Source organism: Myxine glutinosa, chromosome 8 (genome assembly GCF_964187855.1).
Source record: "Myxine glutinosa chromosome 8, kmMyxGlut1.1, whole genome shotgun sequence".
Taxonomy (NCBI): domain Eukaryota; kingdom Metazoa; phylum Chordata; class Myxini; order Myxiniformes; family Myxinidae; genus Myxine; species Myxine glutinosa.
The window spans coordinates 23,434,092-23,453,104 of NC_136268.1; the positions used below are offsets into that span (position 1 = coordinate 23,434,092).

General features: G+C 47.3%; 1 protein-coding gene across 3 annotated transcripts in view; it reads left to right on the plus strand.

Moving 5' to 3' along the window:
• The first annotated feature begins 3,197 nt into the window (after nt 1–3,197).
• LOC137432291 (interferon regulatory factor 5) overlaps nt 3,198–19,013 on the plus strand; it is a 55,197-nt gene continuing 39,381 nt past the window's right edge. For 2 of the 3 annotated variants that reach the window (XM_068124102.2, XM_078783001.1), the window contains exons 1-2: nt 3,198–3,492; nt 6,648–6,719. Coding sequence is in view for 1 of the 3 variants with exons in the window: in XM_078783000.1 (XP_078639126.1) it covers nt 18,655–18,677 (23 nt within the window). In the remaining 2 variants the exon portion in view is untranslated. Of the gene's footprint in view, nt 3,493–6,647; nt 6,720–18,546; nt 18,678–19,013 lie in introns of those variants that run through there. The other variant, XM_078783000.1, reaches the window with a different exon arrangement.

Below are 19,013 nucleotides of genomic sequence, written 5' to 3' on the forward strand. Positions count from 1 at the left end.
AAAGGAGAATCCACCTCCTGAAAGGAGACTCCGCCTCCTCAAAGGAAAATCCGCCTCCTGAAAGGAGAATCCGCCTCCTGAAAGGAGAATCCGCCTCCTGAAAGGAGACCCCGCCTCCTGAAAGGAGAATCCGCCTCCTGAAAGGAGACTCCGCCTCCTCAAAGGAGACCCCACCTCCTGAAAGGAGAATCCGCCTCCTGAAAGGAGAATCCGCCTCCTGAAAGGAGACTCCGCCTCCTGAAAGGAGAATCCGCCGCCTGAAAGGAGACTCCGCCTCCTGAAAGGAGACCCCGCCTCCTGAAAGGAGAATCCGCCTCCTGAAAGGAGAATCCGCCTCCTGAAAGGAGACTCCGCCTCCTGAAAGGAGAATCCGCCTCCTGAAAGGAGACTCCGCCTCCTCAAAGGAAAATCCGCCTCCTGAAAGGAGAATCTGCCTCCTGAAAGGAGAATCCGCCTCCTGAAAGGAGACCCCGCCTCCTGAAAGGAGGTTCCGCCGCCTGAAAGGAGACCCCGCCACCTGAAAGGAGACCCCGCCTCCTGAAAGGAGAATCCGCCTCCTGAGAGGAGACTCCGCCTCCTGAAAGGAGAATCCGCCTCCTGAAAGGAGACTCCGCCTCCTGAAAGGAGAATCCGCCTCCTGAAAGGAGACTCCGCCTCCTGAAAGGAGAATCCGCCTTCCTCAAAGGAGAATCCGCCTCCTGAAAGGAGAATCCGCCTCCTGAAAGGAGAATCCGCCTCCTGAAAGGAGAATCCGCCTCCTCAAAGGAGAATCCGCCTCCTGAAAGGAGAATCCGCCTCCTGAAAGGAGACTCCGCCTCCTGAAAGGAGAATCCGCCTTCCTCAAAGGAGAATCCGCCTCCTGAAAGGAGAATCCGCCTCCTGAAAGGAGAATCCGCCTCCTGAAAGGAGAATCCGCCTCCTGAGAGGAGACTCCGCCTCCTGAAAGGAGACCTCGCCTCCTGAGAGGAGACTCCGCCTCCTGAAAGGAGAATCCGCCTCCTCAAAGGAGACTCCGCCTCCTCAAAGGAGAATCCGCCCTCCTGAAAGGAGAATCCGCCTCCTGAAAGGAGAATCCGCCTCCTGAAAGGAGACCCCGCCTCTTGAAAGGAGAATCCGCCTCCTGAAAGGAGAATCCGCCTCCTGAAAGGAGAATCCGCCTCCTGAAAGGAGAATCCGCCTCCTGAAAGGAGACCCCGCCTCCTGAAAGGAGAATCCGCCTCCTGAAAGGAGACTCCGCCTCCTCAAAGGAGACCCCACCTCCTGAAAGGAGAATCCGCCTCCTGAAAGGAGAATCCGCCTCCTGAAAGGAGACTCCGCCTCCTGAAAGGAGAATCCGCCGCCTGAAAGGAGACTCCGCCTCCTGAAAGGAGACCCCGCCTCCTGAAAGGAGAATCCGCCTCCTGAAAGGAGAATCCGCCTCCTGAAAGGAGACTCCGCCTCCTGAAAGGAGAATCCGCCTCCTGAAAGGAGACTCCGCCTCCTCAAAGGAAAATCCGCCTCCTGAAAGGAGAATCCGCCTCCTGAAAGGAGAATCCGCCTCCTGAAAGGAGACCCCGCCTCCTGAAAGGAGAATCCGCCTCCTGAAAGGAGACTCCGCCTCCTCAAAGGAGACCCCACCTCCTGAAAGGAGAATCCGCCTCCTGAAAGGAGAATCCGCCTCCTGAAAGGAGACTCCGCCTCCTGAAAGGAGAATCCGCCGCCTGAAAGGAGACTCCGCCTCCTGAAAGGAGACCCCGCCTCCTGAAAGGAGAATCCGCCTCCTGAAAGGAGAATCCGCCTCCTGAAAGGAGACTCCGCCTCCTGAAAGGAGAATCCGCCTCCTGAAAGGAGACTCCGCCTCCTCAAAGGAAAATCCGCCTCCTGAAAGGAGAATCTGCCTCCTGAAAGGAGAATCCGCCTCCTGAAAGGAGACCCCGCCTCCTGAAAGGAGGATCCGCCGCCTGAAAGGAGACCCCGCCACCTGAAAGGAGACCCCGCCTCCTGAAAGGAGAATCCGCCTCCTGAGAGGAGACTCCGCCTCCTGAAAGGAGAATCCGCCTCCTGAAAGGAGACTCCGCCTCCTGAAAGGAGAATCCGCCTCCTGAAAGGAGACTCCGCCTCCTGAAAGGAGAATCCGCCTTCCTCAAAGGAGAATCCGCCTCCTGAAAGGAGAATCCGCCTCCTGAAAGGAGAATCCGCCTCCTGAAAGGAGAATCCGCCTCCTCAAAGGAGAATCCGCCTCCTGAAAGGAGAATCCGCCTCCTGAAAGGAGACTCCGCCTCCTGAAAGGAGAATCCGCCTTCCTCAAAGGAGAATCCGCCTCCTGAAAGGAGAATCCGCCTCCTGAAAGGAGAATCCGCCTCCTGAAAGGAGAATCCGCCTCCTGAAAGGAGACTCCGCCTCCTCAAAGGAGACTCCGCCTCCTGAAAGGAGAATCCGCCTCCTGAGAGGAGACTCCGCCTCCTGAAAGGAGACCTCGCCTCCTGAGAGGAGACTCCGCCTCCTGAAAGGAGAATCCGCCTCCTCAAAGGAGACTCCGCCTCCTCAAAGGAGAATCCGCCTCCTGAAAGGAGAATCTGCCTCCTGAAAGGAGAATCCGCCTCCTGAAAGGAGACTCCGCCTCCTGAAAGGAGAATCCGCCTCCTGAAAGGAGACTCCGCCTCCTGAAAGGAGAATCCGCCTCCTGAAAGGAGACTCCGCCTCCTGAAAGGAGAATCCGCCTCCTGAAAGGAGAATCCACCTCCTGAAAGGAGACTCCGCCTCCTGAAAGGAGAATCCATCTCCTGAAAGGAGACTCCGCCTCCTGAAAGGAGAATCCGCCTCCTGAAAGGAGACTCCGCCTCCTGAAAGGAGAATCCGCCTCCTGAAAGGAGAATCCGCCTCCTGAAAGGAGACTCCGCCTCCTGAAAGGAGAATCCGCCTCCTGAAAGGAGAATCCGCCTCCTGAAAGGAGAATCCACCTCCTGAAAGGAGACTCCGCCTCCTGAAAGGAGAATCCATCTCCTGAAAGGAGACTCCGCCTCCTGAAAGGAGAATCCATCTCCTGAAAGGAGACTCCGCCTCCTGAAAGGAGAATCCGCCTCCTGAAAGGAGAATCCGCCTCCTGAAAGGAGAATCCGCCTCCTGAAAGGAGACTCCGCCTCCTGAAAGGAGAATCCGCCTCCTGAAAGGAGAATCCGCCTCCTGAAAGGAGAATCCACCTCCTGAAAGGAGACTCCGCCTCCTGAAAGGAGACTCCGCCTCCTGAAAGGAGAATCCACCTCCTGAAAGGAGACTCCGCCTCCTGAAAGGAGAATCCATCTCCTGAAAGGAGACTCCGCCCTTCAGCCGCTAATTGACAGCAAACGACGGTGTGCCACGTGACTTCTCGGAAACGTTAAGGGTTTCCCAGAATGAACGTCCGGGATCTCGCATTTCCACCCTCACCTCCCAATAAGTGAATCATCTTCGTGAATCAGACGGACCTGCTGCTCACCTGGGCTCGTGGAGCCAAGACACCATCCGCAGCATTCGGTGAGTGATTATTAAAGATCCCGCAAACGACCGGTCACACAATGTTTACGAAGAGCACGGCATGGCGGAATGACTGGTGCACGCTCAGCTGTGACGTAGCACGGCTCGCGTGATGTATCCTCGTATAATGTGCCAAGCTATAACTATGGATCGTTTGTACTGTCGAGTGTAGAACAGATATACCTGGCGTATCACTTCAGAATTGCAGAGTCTATCGTACATCTGCAATGAAGAAATTTCTCATACCTGGGGAACCCCCCACCTGTGTGACACTGGGAATCCTCACCCCACACCTCCCAACCTTCCCCTGCACCTCGATTGCCCGACGTAGTCGATTTAGACGTTAAGCAGAAACCAAAACTTGCAAACATTTTCGACGTCAATGGACACTCAAAGATTAATGACAACGGATCGTATTTCCTGTCGTTGAAAAACCAGTCAAAGTTTCCATGTTTGAAACCTCAACGACCCACGAGACGACGAGAGAAACGCTGCACACAGGGTCTTGTGATGTGGTATGACATGGTCTAGTGATGTGGTATGACATGGTCTAGTGATGTGGTATGACATGGTCTAGTGATGTGGTATGGCATTGTCTTGTGATGTGGTATGACATGGTCTAGTGATGTGGTATGACATGGTCTAGTGATGTGGTATGACATGGTCTAGTGATGTGGTATGGTATTGTCTTGTGATGTGGTATGGTATTGTCTTGTGATGTGGTATGACATGGTCTAGTGATGTGGTATGACATGGTCTAGTGATGTGGTATGACATGGTCTAGTGATGTGGTATGGTATTGTCTTGTGATGTGGTATGACATGGTCTAGTGATGTGGTATGGCATTGTCTTGTGATGTGGTATGACATGGTCTTGTGATGTGGTATGACATGGTCTAGTGATGTGGTATGACATGGTCTAGTGATGTGGTATGGCATTGTCTTGTGATGTGGTATGACATGGTCTTGTGATGTGGTATGACATGGTCTAGTGATGTGGTATGACATGGTCTAGTGATATGGTATGGCATTGTCTTGTGATGTGGTATGACATGGTCTTGTGATGTGGTATGACATGGTCTAGTGATGTGGTATGGCATGGTCTTGTGATGTGGTATGACATGGTCTAGTGATGTGGTATGGCATTGTCTTGCGATGTGGTATGACATTGTCTTGTGATGTGGTATGATTGTCCTCTAGTATGACATTGTACACAGATATGGCAGATATCTCGTTCGTGCATCTTAAGCTCTCACTACCATATGCCCCATGTCTGTTCCTTCCAACTCCTCTCTTGTCCCATCATACCTTCTTTTCTTCCCCCCACTAGTCTCACACCTCCATCGATTCTCAATCATGGTTGTTATCACCTGGGCCAACAGGATGGTGCAGAGGTAGCGCACTTACCATTGAGCTGCCTGGTCTGGGTTCCCTACTCTAAACTATCAAATTTGTGCTTTGCAAGGACGGTGTTGTATGACAAAGTCTGGCGTCCCTCTGATGGACGTTAAGCCAGGTGTCCCTTCTGCTAGCATTAGCAGGTGGACGTCAAAGATCCTGCAGTTTTTTTGTGGGGTCGGCGAGTTATTTCCGGCACCCTGAACAAATGACAAATTCCTGCCCAAATCACCTTCAGGCGTAGTTAGGCCCCAGTCACACCGGGCCTGCGACCAGGTTACGACCTAGCTGCGACCGAAAAATGTTGGAATCGCGGGCAAATCGTAGAAAGAGCGCGCGACTGGTCGCAGAGGTCGTGGGTGATCGCCAGAGCAAAAGCAGTCGCAGCAAGGTCGATGGTCATGTTAAAAACTTCTGACCTGCGATTCCAAATCGTAAGAGGTCGCAGACAGGTCTTACATGGTCGTACCACCAGTCGCGCATGGACGCACCACCAGTCGTGCATGATCGCGGGTCAAGTAGTCGCACGATTGGTCATGCTACTGGTCCTGCCACCTGACGATTGGTGATGCCACCTGTCGTACGACCTCACGATCGGTAGTGCGACCAGTCACTACCTGTCCCGACTGGTTGCACGACCTTACGATTGGTGGTACCACCAGTCTTTAGCTAGCAGTTCATAGTCTTTAGCTCGCCAAGGCTTTGCGCGTTTACCTCAAGCACTACTACAACAACGTCGGCAGTGTCCCACTGTCCTATGGCAGGATTACATGATCTAGGAACTGTTGTGTGAATGTTGGAATTTTGATATTTTTTTGAGATATGTGTATCATATATTATATGCTATGTGTATGATCTATTTTTGCATATCTATTTTGCAATGAACTTGTACAATAAACATGCTATTTCATGCTATGTCAGGAGACAAAGTAATAATTAGTTGTCTTTATTGTGTGTGTATGGTCTGAGTAATGAATGACTGGTTTATATTACAATGGAAGAAAATATTATTTTAAATACAAATTAAATCAATCCATGTAAACACAAACAAAGTTCTTTGTCAAAGTAAAATCTTTAACACAATAAAGTAATGTGCAGAACTAAACTGCCAGGCCACAGCTCCCTTCTTGGGAGGCATAGCGAATTATAGTTTCAGTTGAAAAGTTCGACGAAGTGTACTCCTTGAGAGGTAGTTGACTACTGATGCACGATCGCGAGCCTTTAGATCTGATCGAGCGACCCATCTCACGTCTGGCTGCGACTGGCTGCGATTGGCTGCGATTGATCGTACGATCGGTCGCTGATCGCCACCAATAGTTGCACGATTACCTACGATTGATCTTGCGATCGATCTTCTCCAATCGTTGGTGATCGCACGACCACGCGTACCACCAATCGTACGATGACCTACCACCAGTCTTAAGAGCAATCGCAGTATGCGATCGCAAATGGAGATCGTAGCAAACATTGCCAATTGGTCGTACCTCGGCCAAATTGCCACCAATCGCACGATCCAGAAAACGTACGATCCAGTGTGACTGAGGTTTTACGTGACCTCATCTAAGAGATCATGAAGCTACGCCCGAAGATGACGTCATTTTTCAGAAATCATGCATCTCAGGAGCCGCCATACCCCCATGAGTTTGTGATGTTTCCCACAACACTGCAGACTGTGTTCAAGATGAAATCACCGTGGTTGACTTTTTTTTAGATAGGACTGAAATCCCTGTCTCCCTCTCTCTCTCTCTCTCTCTGTAGGGATCTGTGAGGTGTGACTGCACCTGTGGGTTTCACATTCTGCCGAGAGGACCGACCACTGTAACAGCATAGGTAAGTGAAGTATCGTGAGAGATACTCTTTTGTGCATTTTCGTTCAATAACAGCGTCAATTTATTAGTGTAGCTCAGAGGTCTCTCACCTTTGAGCCATCTGGTCTCATTGGTAAGATTCCTAATAGAATAAAGAACGAGGACGGTACTCTTCGACGCCACGACGTCGACCGATATGCCTCCATCATCACATCACATCATTATAATACTTGTACCAAGTTTGCTTTAAATCCATGCAGCTGTTCTCAAGTTATCACATTTTTACCTGACATGACCTCTGACCTTTGCCCTCTTGACCCCCAAATTTAATCAGTTCATGTTTATATCATGATACATACCTGTACCAAGTTTTAATTTAAATCCCTTCAGCTGTTCACAAGTTATCACATTTTTACCTGACATGACCTCTGACCGTTGACCTCAGCACCCCAAAATTTAATCAGTTAATCTTTACATCATTATACATACCTGTACCAAGGATTTGAATTGGATCACTTCAGCCGTTCTCAAGTTATCGCGGTAACAAAAACCTATCACGGACGGACGAACGGACAACCTGAAAACATAATGCCTCCGGCGACTTTGTCAACGGAGGCAAAAAAAATAGCTCTAAATGGTCAAGGGTCCAAGCTGTCTCATCTGTCTGAAAGGTGTAATTGGTATAAATGGTGTTAAAGTCTAAAGAGTTCCAAAAGGGGCTAAAGGTGTATAAAGGTCTAAAGGTAATAGGAGTCTATGGGGTATAGAAGGTCTAAACTCGAAAGGGTGAAGGGATCTAAAGGTGTCTAAAGGGTCTTAAGGATCTTGGGGTCTATAAGGGTGTACGGGGTCTTCAGGGTCTTGGTGGTCTTTTGGGTGTTTTGAGGCCTGAAGGGTCTTAGAGGTATTTAGTTAGCAGTCTTTAGGGTCATAAAGGGTCTTGCAGGTCTTAAGGTGTCTTTAGGATTTTGGGGGTCTTCAGGGTTTTGGGGGTCGTCAGTATATTGGGTGTTTTTAGGGGTCTTCAAAGGTTTAAGTTTTAAGGGGTCTCAGCAGTACAAAGGATTGCAAGTTCTAAAAGTTGGATTCCAAAAGTACATAATTAATCGACATATAGTCACACGACTTCACGGACCGTGTTTTTTGTTTTTATATACGTATATCAATGGCCCTAGAAATGACCTTCACACGCGACAGCAAGGAATGTTGCAAATCACACTGACAAACTTTACAGTTTATACATTAGAACAACTAGTAATACCCGTTCCCTCTAGAACCCAGAACAATGCAAAATATGGTGGAGATTGGCTTCATGGACCAATCAGCCGTGTTATTTATGCCTCTAATGTGATGGCGTTATCTTTTTGGGTTGTCAGTCCATCCGTGATAGGTTTTCGTAATCACGACTCACTGCAACAATGCACCTTACCCACTGAAACAATGAATCTCACCCAATATAACAATGCACCTCACTGACTTTAACAATGAATCTCACCCAATATAACAATGCACCTCACTGACTTTAACAATGAATCTCACCCATTATAACAATGCACCTTACCGACGAGAACAATGAATCTCACCCAATATAACAATGCACCTCACCGACGAGAACAATGAATCTCACCCAATATAACAATGCACCTCACTGACTTTAACAATGAATCTCACCCATTATAACAATGCACCTCACTGACTTTAACAATGAATCTCACCTATTATAACAATGCACCTTACCGATTTTAACAATTAATCTCACCCAATGCAAGAATGCACCTCACCGACGAGAACAATGAATCTCACCCAATATAACAATGCACATTACCGACGAGAACAATGAATCTCACCCAATATAGCAATGCACCTTACCCACTAAAACAATGAATATCACCCAATATAACAATGCACCTTACCGACGAGAACAATGAATCTCACCCAATATAACAATGCACCTTACCCACTAAAACAATGAATATCACCCAATATAACAATGCACCTCACTGACTTTAACAATGAATCTCACCCAATATAGCAATGCACCTTACCCACTAGTACAATGAATCTCACCCAATATAGCAATGCACCTTACCCACTAAAACAATGAATATCACCCAATATAACAATGCACCTCACTGACTTTAACAATGAATCTCACCCAATATAACAATGCACCTTACCCACTAAAACAATGAATATCACCCAATATAACAATGCACCTCACTGACTTTAACAATGAATCTCACCCAATATAGCAATGCACCTTACCCACTAGTACAATGAATCTCACCCAATATAGCAATGCACCTTACCCACTAAAACAATGAATATCACCCAATATAACAATGCACCTCACTGACTTTAACAATGAATCTCACCCAATATAACAATGCACCTTACCCACTAGTACAATGAATCTCACCCAATATAGCAATGCACCTTACCCACTAAAACAATGAATATCACCCAATATAACAATGCACCTTACCGACGAGAACAATGAATCTCACCCAATATAACAATGCACCTTACCCACTAAAACAATGAATATCATCCAATATAACAATGCACCTCACTGACTTTAACAATGAATCTCACCCAATATAACAATGCACCTTACCCACTAAAACAATGAATATCACCCAATATAACAATGCACCTCACTGACTTTAACAATGAATCTCACCCAATATAGCAATGCACCTTACCCACTAGTACAATGAATCTCACCCAATATAGCAATGCACCTTACCCACTAAAACAATGAATATCACCCAATATAACAATGCACCTCACTGACTTTAACAATGAATCTCACCCAATATAACAATGCACCTTACCCACTAAAACAATGAATATCACCCAATATAACAATGCACCTCACTGACTTTAACAATGAATCTCACCCAATATAGCAATGCACCTTACCCACTAGTACAATGAATCTCACCCAATATAGCAATGCACCTTACCCACTAAAACAATGAATATCACCCAATATAACAATGCACCTTACCGACGAGAACAATGAATCTCACCCAATATAACAATGCACCTTACCCACTAAAACAATGAATATCACCCAATATAACAATGCACCTCACTGACTTTAACAATGAATCTCACCCAATATAACAATGCACCTCACTGACTTTAACAATGAATCTCACCCAATATAACAATGCACCTTACCGACGAGAACAATGAATCTCACCCAATATAACAATGCACCTCACCGACGAGAACAATGAATCTCACCCAATATAACAATGCACCTCACTGACTTTAACAATGAATCTCACCCATTATAACAATGCACCTTACCGATTTTAACAATTAATCTCACCCAATGTAAGAATGCACCTCACCGACGAGAACAATGAATCTCACCCAATATAACAATGCACATTACCGACGAGAACAATGAATCTCACCCAATATAACAATGCACCTTACCCACTAAAACAATGAATATCACCCAATATAACAATGCACCTTACCGACGAGAACAATGAATCTCACCCAATATAACAATGCATCTTACCCACTAAAACAATGAATCTCACCCAATATAACAATGCACCTCACTGACTTTAACAATGAATCTCACCCAATATAACAATGCACCTCACTGACTTTAACAATGAATCTCACCCAATATAACAATGCACCTCACTGACTTTAACAATGAATCTCACCTAATATAACAATGCACCTTACCGACGAGAACAATGAATCTCACCCAATATAACAATGCACCTCACTGACTTTAACAATGAATCTCACCCAATATAACAATGCACCTTACCGACTAGAACAATGAATCTCACCCAATATAACAATGCACATTACCCACTAGAACAATGCACCTTACCCACGACAACAATGCACCTTACCCACTATATCAATGAATCTCACCCAATATAACAATGCACCTTACCGACTTTAACAATGAATTTCACCCAATATAACAATGCACCTTACCGACGAGAACAATGAATCTCACCCAATATAACAATCCACCTCACTGACTTTAACAATGAATCTCACCCAATATAACAATGCACCTCACTGACTTTAACAATGAATCTCACCCAATATAACAATGCACCTTACCGACTTTAACAATGAATCTCACCCAATATAACAATGCACCTCACTGACTTCAGCATTGAATCTCACCCAATATAACAATGTACCTTACCGACGAGAACAATGAATCTCACCCAATATAACAATGCACCTCACTGAGTTTAACAATGAATCTCACCCAATATAACAATGCACATTACCCACAAGAACAATGCACCTTACCCACTTTAACAATGAATCTCACCCAATAAAACAATGCACATTACCCACTAGAACAATGCACCTTACCAACTATAACAATGCACCTTACCCACTATAACAATGAATCTCACCCAATATAACAATACACCTTACCGACTTTAACAATAAATTTCATCCAATATAACAATGCGCATTACCCACTATAACAATGCACCTCACTGACTTTAACAATGAATCTCACCCAATATAACAATGCACCTTACCGACTTTAACAATGAATCTCACCCAATATAACAATGCACCTTACCGACGAGAACAATGAATCTCACCCAATATAACAATGCACCTTACCGACTTTAACAATGAATCTCACCCAATATAACAATGCACCTCACTGACTTTAACAATGAATCTCACCCAATATAACAATGCACCTCACTGACTTTAACAATGAATCTCAACCACTAGAACAATGCACCTTACCCACTAGAACAATGCACCTTACCCAATATAACAATACACCTTAACCACTTTAACAATGAATATCATCCAATATAACAATGCACCTTACCCACTACAACAATGCACCTCACCCACTCGAACAATGCACCTTACCCACTAGAACAATGCACCTTACCCACTAGAACAATGAATCTCACCCAATATAACAATGCACCTTACCGACGAGAACAATGAATCTCACCCAATATAACAATGCACATTACCCACAAGAACAATGCACCTTACCCAATATAACAATACACCTTAACCACTTTAACAATGAATATCATCCAATATAACAATGCACCTTACCCACTACAACAATGCACCTTACCCACTCGAACAATGCACCTTACCCACTAGAACAATGCACCTTACCCACTAGAACAATGCACCTTCCCCACTATAACAATGAATCTCACCCAATATAATGATGCACTTTACCTACTATAACAAAGCATTTTACACAATGCATGTAAAACTAGAATGGCACTTGGTAGAGCACACCTCTGACAGGCTGATCAGTTTACCTTTTGTATCCATAGGCCAGATCTGGGTTCGGACCGGAACCAAAATCCAATTGGCTTGTTCTTGTCACTGTACCAAATCATCCACCAAGTTTTATCATAATCCATCCTCAAGTTTTCGAAATATCATTCTTATAAATCGGTTTTGGCACTGTCATTCAATGGTGAAGAAAAAAAAGAAACCTGGTCCGGATCCGGTTTAGAATCTTCAACAAAATTAAATCAATTCTTCCTTGTCACACCCAAACCTGTCCACCAAGTTTCATCCGAATCCATCCACAACGTTTTGAGATATCTTGTTCACAAACAGCCAAACAGACAAACAGACAGGATGAAGACATAACCTCCATCCACATTCGGTGGCGTTGGTAAAGAACAGAAAAACACAAAAAGACCTTCCACACTAAACGACCTATTATTTGTGAGGGGCCATTTGAAAGGATACTTCATTCTTTCATTCATTCGCCATCTACATTTACACTCTACATGTAGTGTCTTGACACCCCAATGTATCTTACTATAATTCACCAAATGTCCGTCCATCTGTCTGTCTGTCCATTCGAAGGTAGCGTAAAAACTGCTGAACCGATCGCAACGATATTTTGGGTGGGTAATCCTGGGATCTCCAGGAGTAAAATAGGCTATTTAGTTTTTCCAATTTCAGCTTTGGTCTCCAGCATTCTCAGGTTTGGACTCCCACATAACATTCGCGTTCGCATAACGTTCATTGTGACGATGTTTTCATTGTGACGATGTTGTTTTCCCGGGTGCCGCACAAACAGCTACACTGTTCGCTGCACGGCTGCACTGATCGGACTCGGTGACCTCGGACAAAGACCTTTTATAAGGACACGGGTTGAATCCCTGCTTGAGAGAATTCAATCCCCCTCCCTGCCATCACGGCCGTCTCTCCAACTTACAATCCCACGAGATATGTGGAAAGGACGACCCAAAACCAATCATCTTCTTTTTGATTCGTATATAAACATCACTAAAAGTAAATAATGACCTCGGCCAAAGTTCAAACAACGTGAGTTTAATCTCTACATGAGAGAATTCCACATAGCTATTTGGGCGGTGAATACGCTAACAGATCGCTTTCCCCATCGATCATGCCAAGGCTGTAACACCTATCGGCTCAAAATCCTTTTAACTGTTGATTTGGTAGTTTTTACAATGAAGGAAACACGTATCGGGAGTGCATACGACATCGGGAGTACTAACTGCACGCGTCTCCAGTATCAAGCTTAAATCTCTCATGGCGGATCTGAAGAGCGGAATGCTTGGAGAAGTGGTGGGCTACTTCGGCCTGAAGGAGGATCAGAAACGTGGACTCCCACACTGCCACATCCTGCTGATACTTGCTCCCGCATGACGTTATTTTCCCGGGTGCCGCACAAACGGCTGCACCGATCGAGATTTAACGGATGTTTATATAAATCGTTTAAAAGAAAAAAAGCCTTCAATTTCTGATATTTAGCCTTTTCATTTGGGCCTCCCAATTGAAGCCCCGCCCATAGGGCGGGTACCGTTGCTAGTTTACCTAATTGCATGAGTGTTAATTGCACAGATCATAATTCGTAGGTATGTGTTTTCTTGTTGTTTGCGCCAAAATGTAATGCCAATCCCAGTTACCCATTGCACACCTTTTCATCACCACTGGTGAAGTAAAACTAAAACCTTTATTTTGTAAAGGAGGTGCAAGCTTGGCAAAGGTGGTTTTCGAGAATGACACGGAAACGAATGAATTCCAAGAAAGAGGGCAGAGGATATTAATTGGAGGTTGAAAAACAAATGCATTATAACATTTACCTGCGCCCCCGAAGGTGGATGGATGTTTTCACCCCTGTTGTCTGCCGATCTATTTGTTTGTCTTTGAGCAAGATATCTCAAAAGGTTATGGTTGGATTCGGCCGAAACTTGGTGAACAGGTTGGGTGTGTGACAAGGACTAATTGATTCGATTTTGGTGAAGATCTGGATCTGGATTCGGATACTATAAAAAAAAAAAAAAAGATTCTTCACAATTGAGAGATAGGCCCAAAAACTATAAAACAGCATGATATTTCAAAAAGTTTTGGATGGATTATATCAAAACTATGTGAATGAATTGAGTGTGTGATGAGGACAAGCCAATTCAGTTTTGGTTCAGGTCCGGATCCAGATCCAGTCTATCAGTGGGATACAAAATATAAGTACCGTTCTAGTTACCCCACGCACATGAAAAGTGGCGTTAGCAATAATATTGGTTGTGTTTTTTTTTTTTTTTTTTTTTTTTTGTATACAGAGTCGAGGCTCGTGAAAGAGGTGTGTGTGTGTGTGTGTGTGTGTGTGTGTGTGTGTGTGTGTGTGTGTGTGTGTGTCTGGGCCGTAACTTTTTACCATTTCAGTTTTGTCATCAAATTTTCAACAAAGCGTTATTATGATAATATGGAGAAGACAAATTAATAATTTTGTCAAAAGGTCAAAGGTCAGCGTCACCTAAAATCATCAATTTTCATCCAATTGACCTGAAATTTTAATTTACCATTTGAGTTTTGTCATCAAAATTTCAATAAAGACTGATTATGAGAATATGGAGATGGCAAATTAATACTTTGGTCAAAAGGTCAAAGGTCAGCGTCACATAAAATCATCACTTTTCATCCGATTGACCTGAAATTTTAAGAATTTGCAAATCGGGTCACTGAATTGGTTTACTAATGAAAAGGTGGGAGTTGATTGGTTGTTTTTTTTAAATAAAAAGGTCAAAGGTCAAGGTTGCATAAAACCATCAATTTTCGTCCAATTGACCTGAAATTTTAAGAATTTTTCATATTGAGTCACAGAATTGGTTCACCAATCAAAAGCTAGAAGGTGATTTTTTTTTAGATCTAAATTTTGAGCATACGGAAGAAGAAGAAGAAGACGTTTGAATGCAAAAAGACGTGGACAGCCTTTGCATTTTCAGATGCTTTCTAATTGTTATTGGAATAAATTGTAATATAATTGATATTGTTATTTTTATTACCAGACTTCAAACCCCATTCAAGTTGTACCAACTGTTTTAAAAATGGTACATGCTGCTTCCTTGATCCTCAGTATTTAAATGGGTAGAGGAGCATGGACAAACAACACTGGGAAGGCAATGGCAAACCACCCAGTGTAACCATCGCCAAGAATTGGAATCACCAAAGCTCTGTAAAGCGTACGGTAAATAAAACAATATTATTGTTATAATTTTAGAGAAAAAGTAAGCAAATGTCGCTTTGGTCTACTTGGGGCCATCTATTTATTATGTACGCAAGTGTGGTGGAATTTGATACCCATTCCCCCATGTAATGAATAAATGGCTGCCTAGCCCAAGTCATGACGTATCTATCGCGATTCTCTATCATTATACCCTTTCCATGTGTTTTGTTTATATAAATCATCCGACCTTGGCTTTAAATAGGCATTTCCACCCACGAGCAACCACCGACGGCACTCCACCTGCACCGTCTGCAAAAAGATCAAGATGTCCTTCATCTAGAAATGTCACAAATTGTTCACAAACTGCGGATTGCTCATTACATCTGCAATCAAGGTGGTGGTTTACAGTCTTACAGAACCGACTCTTTCTAGTTACGGGTCATCATCAGACCCTACGGTGTGCACTGGAGTAATCATCCATAACATCAGGTCATCATCATCCATAACATCAGCAAGGGTGACCTTAATGTCACAATAGCATGACTCCTGTGATTCCAGATTTAAAGCTCATGAACTTTGTTTGCCTGTTCATTATTTCATTTATTGCATTTGTGTAAAGTCCGCAACGAGGCCGAGGCTTTGTAGAAAGACAACAAACATGTTATGACGTGCGGTTACAAAACAGCCTGTTAAAAGGGAAATGGGAAAAGAGAAGTTACTAAAAAACAGACTGGATTACTTAGGAATTTCAAACCTAGAGCCTTCTATTCCTACGAATTTGCACCATAAAAATAAACCATTCTGAGAAGGTGTGAGATCTGTGGCCACAACTGAGTCCCGTGACATGTCAAACTGGCCATCCCACGTCCAGGATCCCACATCTAGGATCCCACATCTAGGATCCCACATCTAGGGTCAAAGGGCACTAAAGGAATCTTTCAAGGTCCCTCCCTCCCCCCTTCCCATGCCTCCCACCCCCTCCCATGCCTCCCTCCCCCTCACCTTCCCATGCCTCCCCCCCCCTCACCTTCCCATGCCTCCTCCCCCCCCCTTCCCATGCCTCCCACCCCCCCTTCCCATGCCTCCCTCCCCCTCCCATGCCTCCTTCCCCCTCACCTTTGCATGCCTCCCCCCCCCCTTCCCATGCCTCCTTCCCCCCCACCCCCACCATCCCATGCCTCCCACCCCCCCTTCCCATGCCTCCCTCCCCCTCCCATGCCTCCCCTCCCCCTCCCATGCCGCCCCTTCCCTTCCCATGCCTCCCTCCCCCTCCCATGCCTCCCCGTCCCCTTCCCATGCCTCCCCTCCCCCTTCCCATGCCTCCCCTCCCCCTCCCATGCCTCCCCTTCCCTTCCCATGCCTCCCCTCCTCCTCCCATGCCTCCCCTCCCCCTTCCCATGCCTCCCTCCCCCTCCCATACCTCCCCTTCCCTTCCCATGCCTCCCCTCCCCCTTCCCATGCCTCCCCTCCCCCTTCCCATGCCTCCCCTCCCCCTCCCATGCCTCCCTTTCCCTTCCCATGCCTCCCTCCCCCTCCCTTCCCATGCCTCCTTCCCCCCCCCTTCCCATGCCTCCCCCCCCCTTCCCATGCCTCCTCCCCCCCCCTTCCCATGCCCCCCCCCTTCCCATGCCTCCCCTACCCCTTCCCATGCCTCCCCTCCCCCTTCCCATGCCTCCCCTCCCCCTCCCATGCCTCCCTTTCCCTTCCCATGCCTCCCTTTCCCTTCCCATGCCTCCCTCCCCCTCCCTTCCCATGCCTCCCTCCCCCTCCCTTCCCATGCCTCCTCCCCCCCCCCTTCCCATGCCTCCCCCCCTTCCCATGCCTCCCCCCCCCTTCCCATGCCTCCCCTCCCCCTTCCCATGCCTCCTCCCCCCCCCTTCCCATGCCTCCTCCCCCCCCCCCCCACCTTCCCATGCCTCCCTCCCCCTCCCATGCCTCCTTCCCCCTCACCTTCGCATGCCTCCTCCCCCCCCTTCCCATGCCTCCTTCCCCCCCACCCCCACCTTCCCATGCCTCCCACCCCCCCCTTCCCATGCCTCCCTCCCCCTCCCATGCCTCCCTCCCCCTCCCATGCCTCCCCGTCCCCTTCCCATGCCTCCCCTCCCCCTTCCCATGCCTCCCCTCCCCCTTCCCATGCCTCCCCTCCCCCTCCCATGCCTCCCCTTCCCTTCCCATGCCTCCCCTCCCCCTCCCATGCCTCCCCTCCCCCTTCCCATGCCTCCCTCCCCCTCCCATGCCTCCCCTTCCCTTCCCATGCCTCCCCTCCCCCTTCCCATGCCTCCCCTCCCCCTTCCCATGCCTCCCCTCCCCCTTCCCATGCCTCCCCTCCCCCTCCCATGCATCCCTTTCCCTTCTCATGCCTCCCTCCCCCTCACTTCCCATGCCTCCTTCCCCCCCCCCTTCCCATGCCTCCCCCCCCTTCCCATGCCTCCCCTCCCCCTTCCCATGCCTCCCCTCCCCCTTCCCATGCCTCCCCTGCCCCTCCTATGCCTCCCTTTCCCTTCCCATGCCTCCCTTTCCCTTCCCATGCCTCCCTCCCCCTCCCTTCCCATGCCTCCCTCCCCCTCCCTTCCCATGCCTCCCTCCCCCTCCCTTCCCATGCCTCCCTCCCCCTCCCTTCCCATGCCTCCCTCCCCCTCCCTTCCCATGCCTCCCTCCCCCTCCCTTCCCATGCCTCCTTCCCCCCCCCCCCTTCCCATGCCTCCCCTCCCTTCCCATGCCTCCCTCCCCCTCCCTTCCCATGCCTCCCTCCCCCTCCCTTCCCATGCCTCCCTCCCCCTCCCTTCCCATGCCTCCCTCCCCCTCCCTTCCCATGCCTCCTTCCCCCCCCCCCCTTCCCATGCCTCCCCTCCCTTCCCATGCCTCCCCCCCCATTCCCATGCCTCCCCTCCCCCTTCCCATGCCTCCTCCCCCCAAGCCCTCTCCCTCCCACAGATCTCCCGATGTCCCTACCCTCCATCTTGTCTCGCGCTCCCTTTATCATTTGTTTCATGTTTTATGAGTCAGTTTGTGTTTGTGTGATCAATGTCAGCTCTTACACGAGCCTCGATCCTGTATATATAAAAAAGAAAAAGAAAAAAAAGAAGGTCAGTAGGCATTTGGTGCTGATGGTCGTTCTGAGCAGATTATTTGAAGCCGATACCGATTTTTGTTCAGTTGGGTTGATGAAGGTTCTAAATCGGAAGCTGAACTTTGGATTCTCTTTATCAAAAGCGCTATCACGTGGGTGGCATTATTTACTTCTCAGAGGGAGCGAATTCTTAACATCTTTGATGAGTTCTCATGAAATGATGGACATGCACCACCACTTCCGGTGCGCCCTTTTCGGCATTTGTTTGTAACTCGGACTCAGTTACACATGATGAAGACGTCACGTGGTCGGTGGTGGGTAGTGGGTACGGTGCTTTCCCCACCTTCATTGGAGTGTCGCACATGACATGGCACGCATGGACATCCGGTACACCGTGTTATGCACGACACCTTGTTTGACAGGTATGCAATGAATCTGTGAAGACGAAGTTCACCCAAAAGTCACGTGAAGACTTGCATTGGATTTTGTAAGGGAAATGATGGAAACCATTAGTTGTTCCTCGGTTTCTATTTCACTCAAGAATGTTTCTGTTTCTATTTTCCCTAAAATGCATTGGGGATGCTGTGTGGGGCAGCTTATGCACGTGGGCATTGGGGATGCTGTATGGGGCAGCTTATGCACGTGGGCATTGGGGATGCTGTATGGGGCAGCTTATGCACGTGGGCATTGGGGATGCTGTATGGGGCAGCTTATGCACGTGGGCATTGGGGATGCTGTATGGGGCAGCTTATGCACGT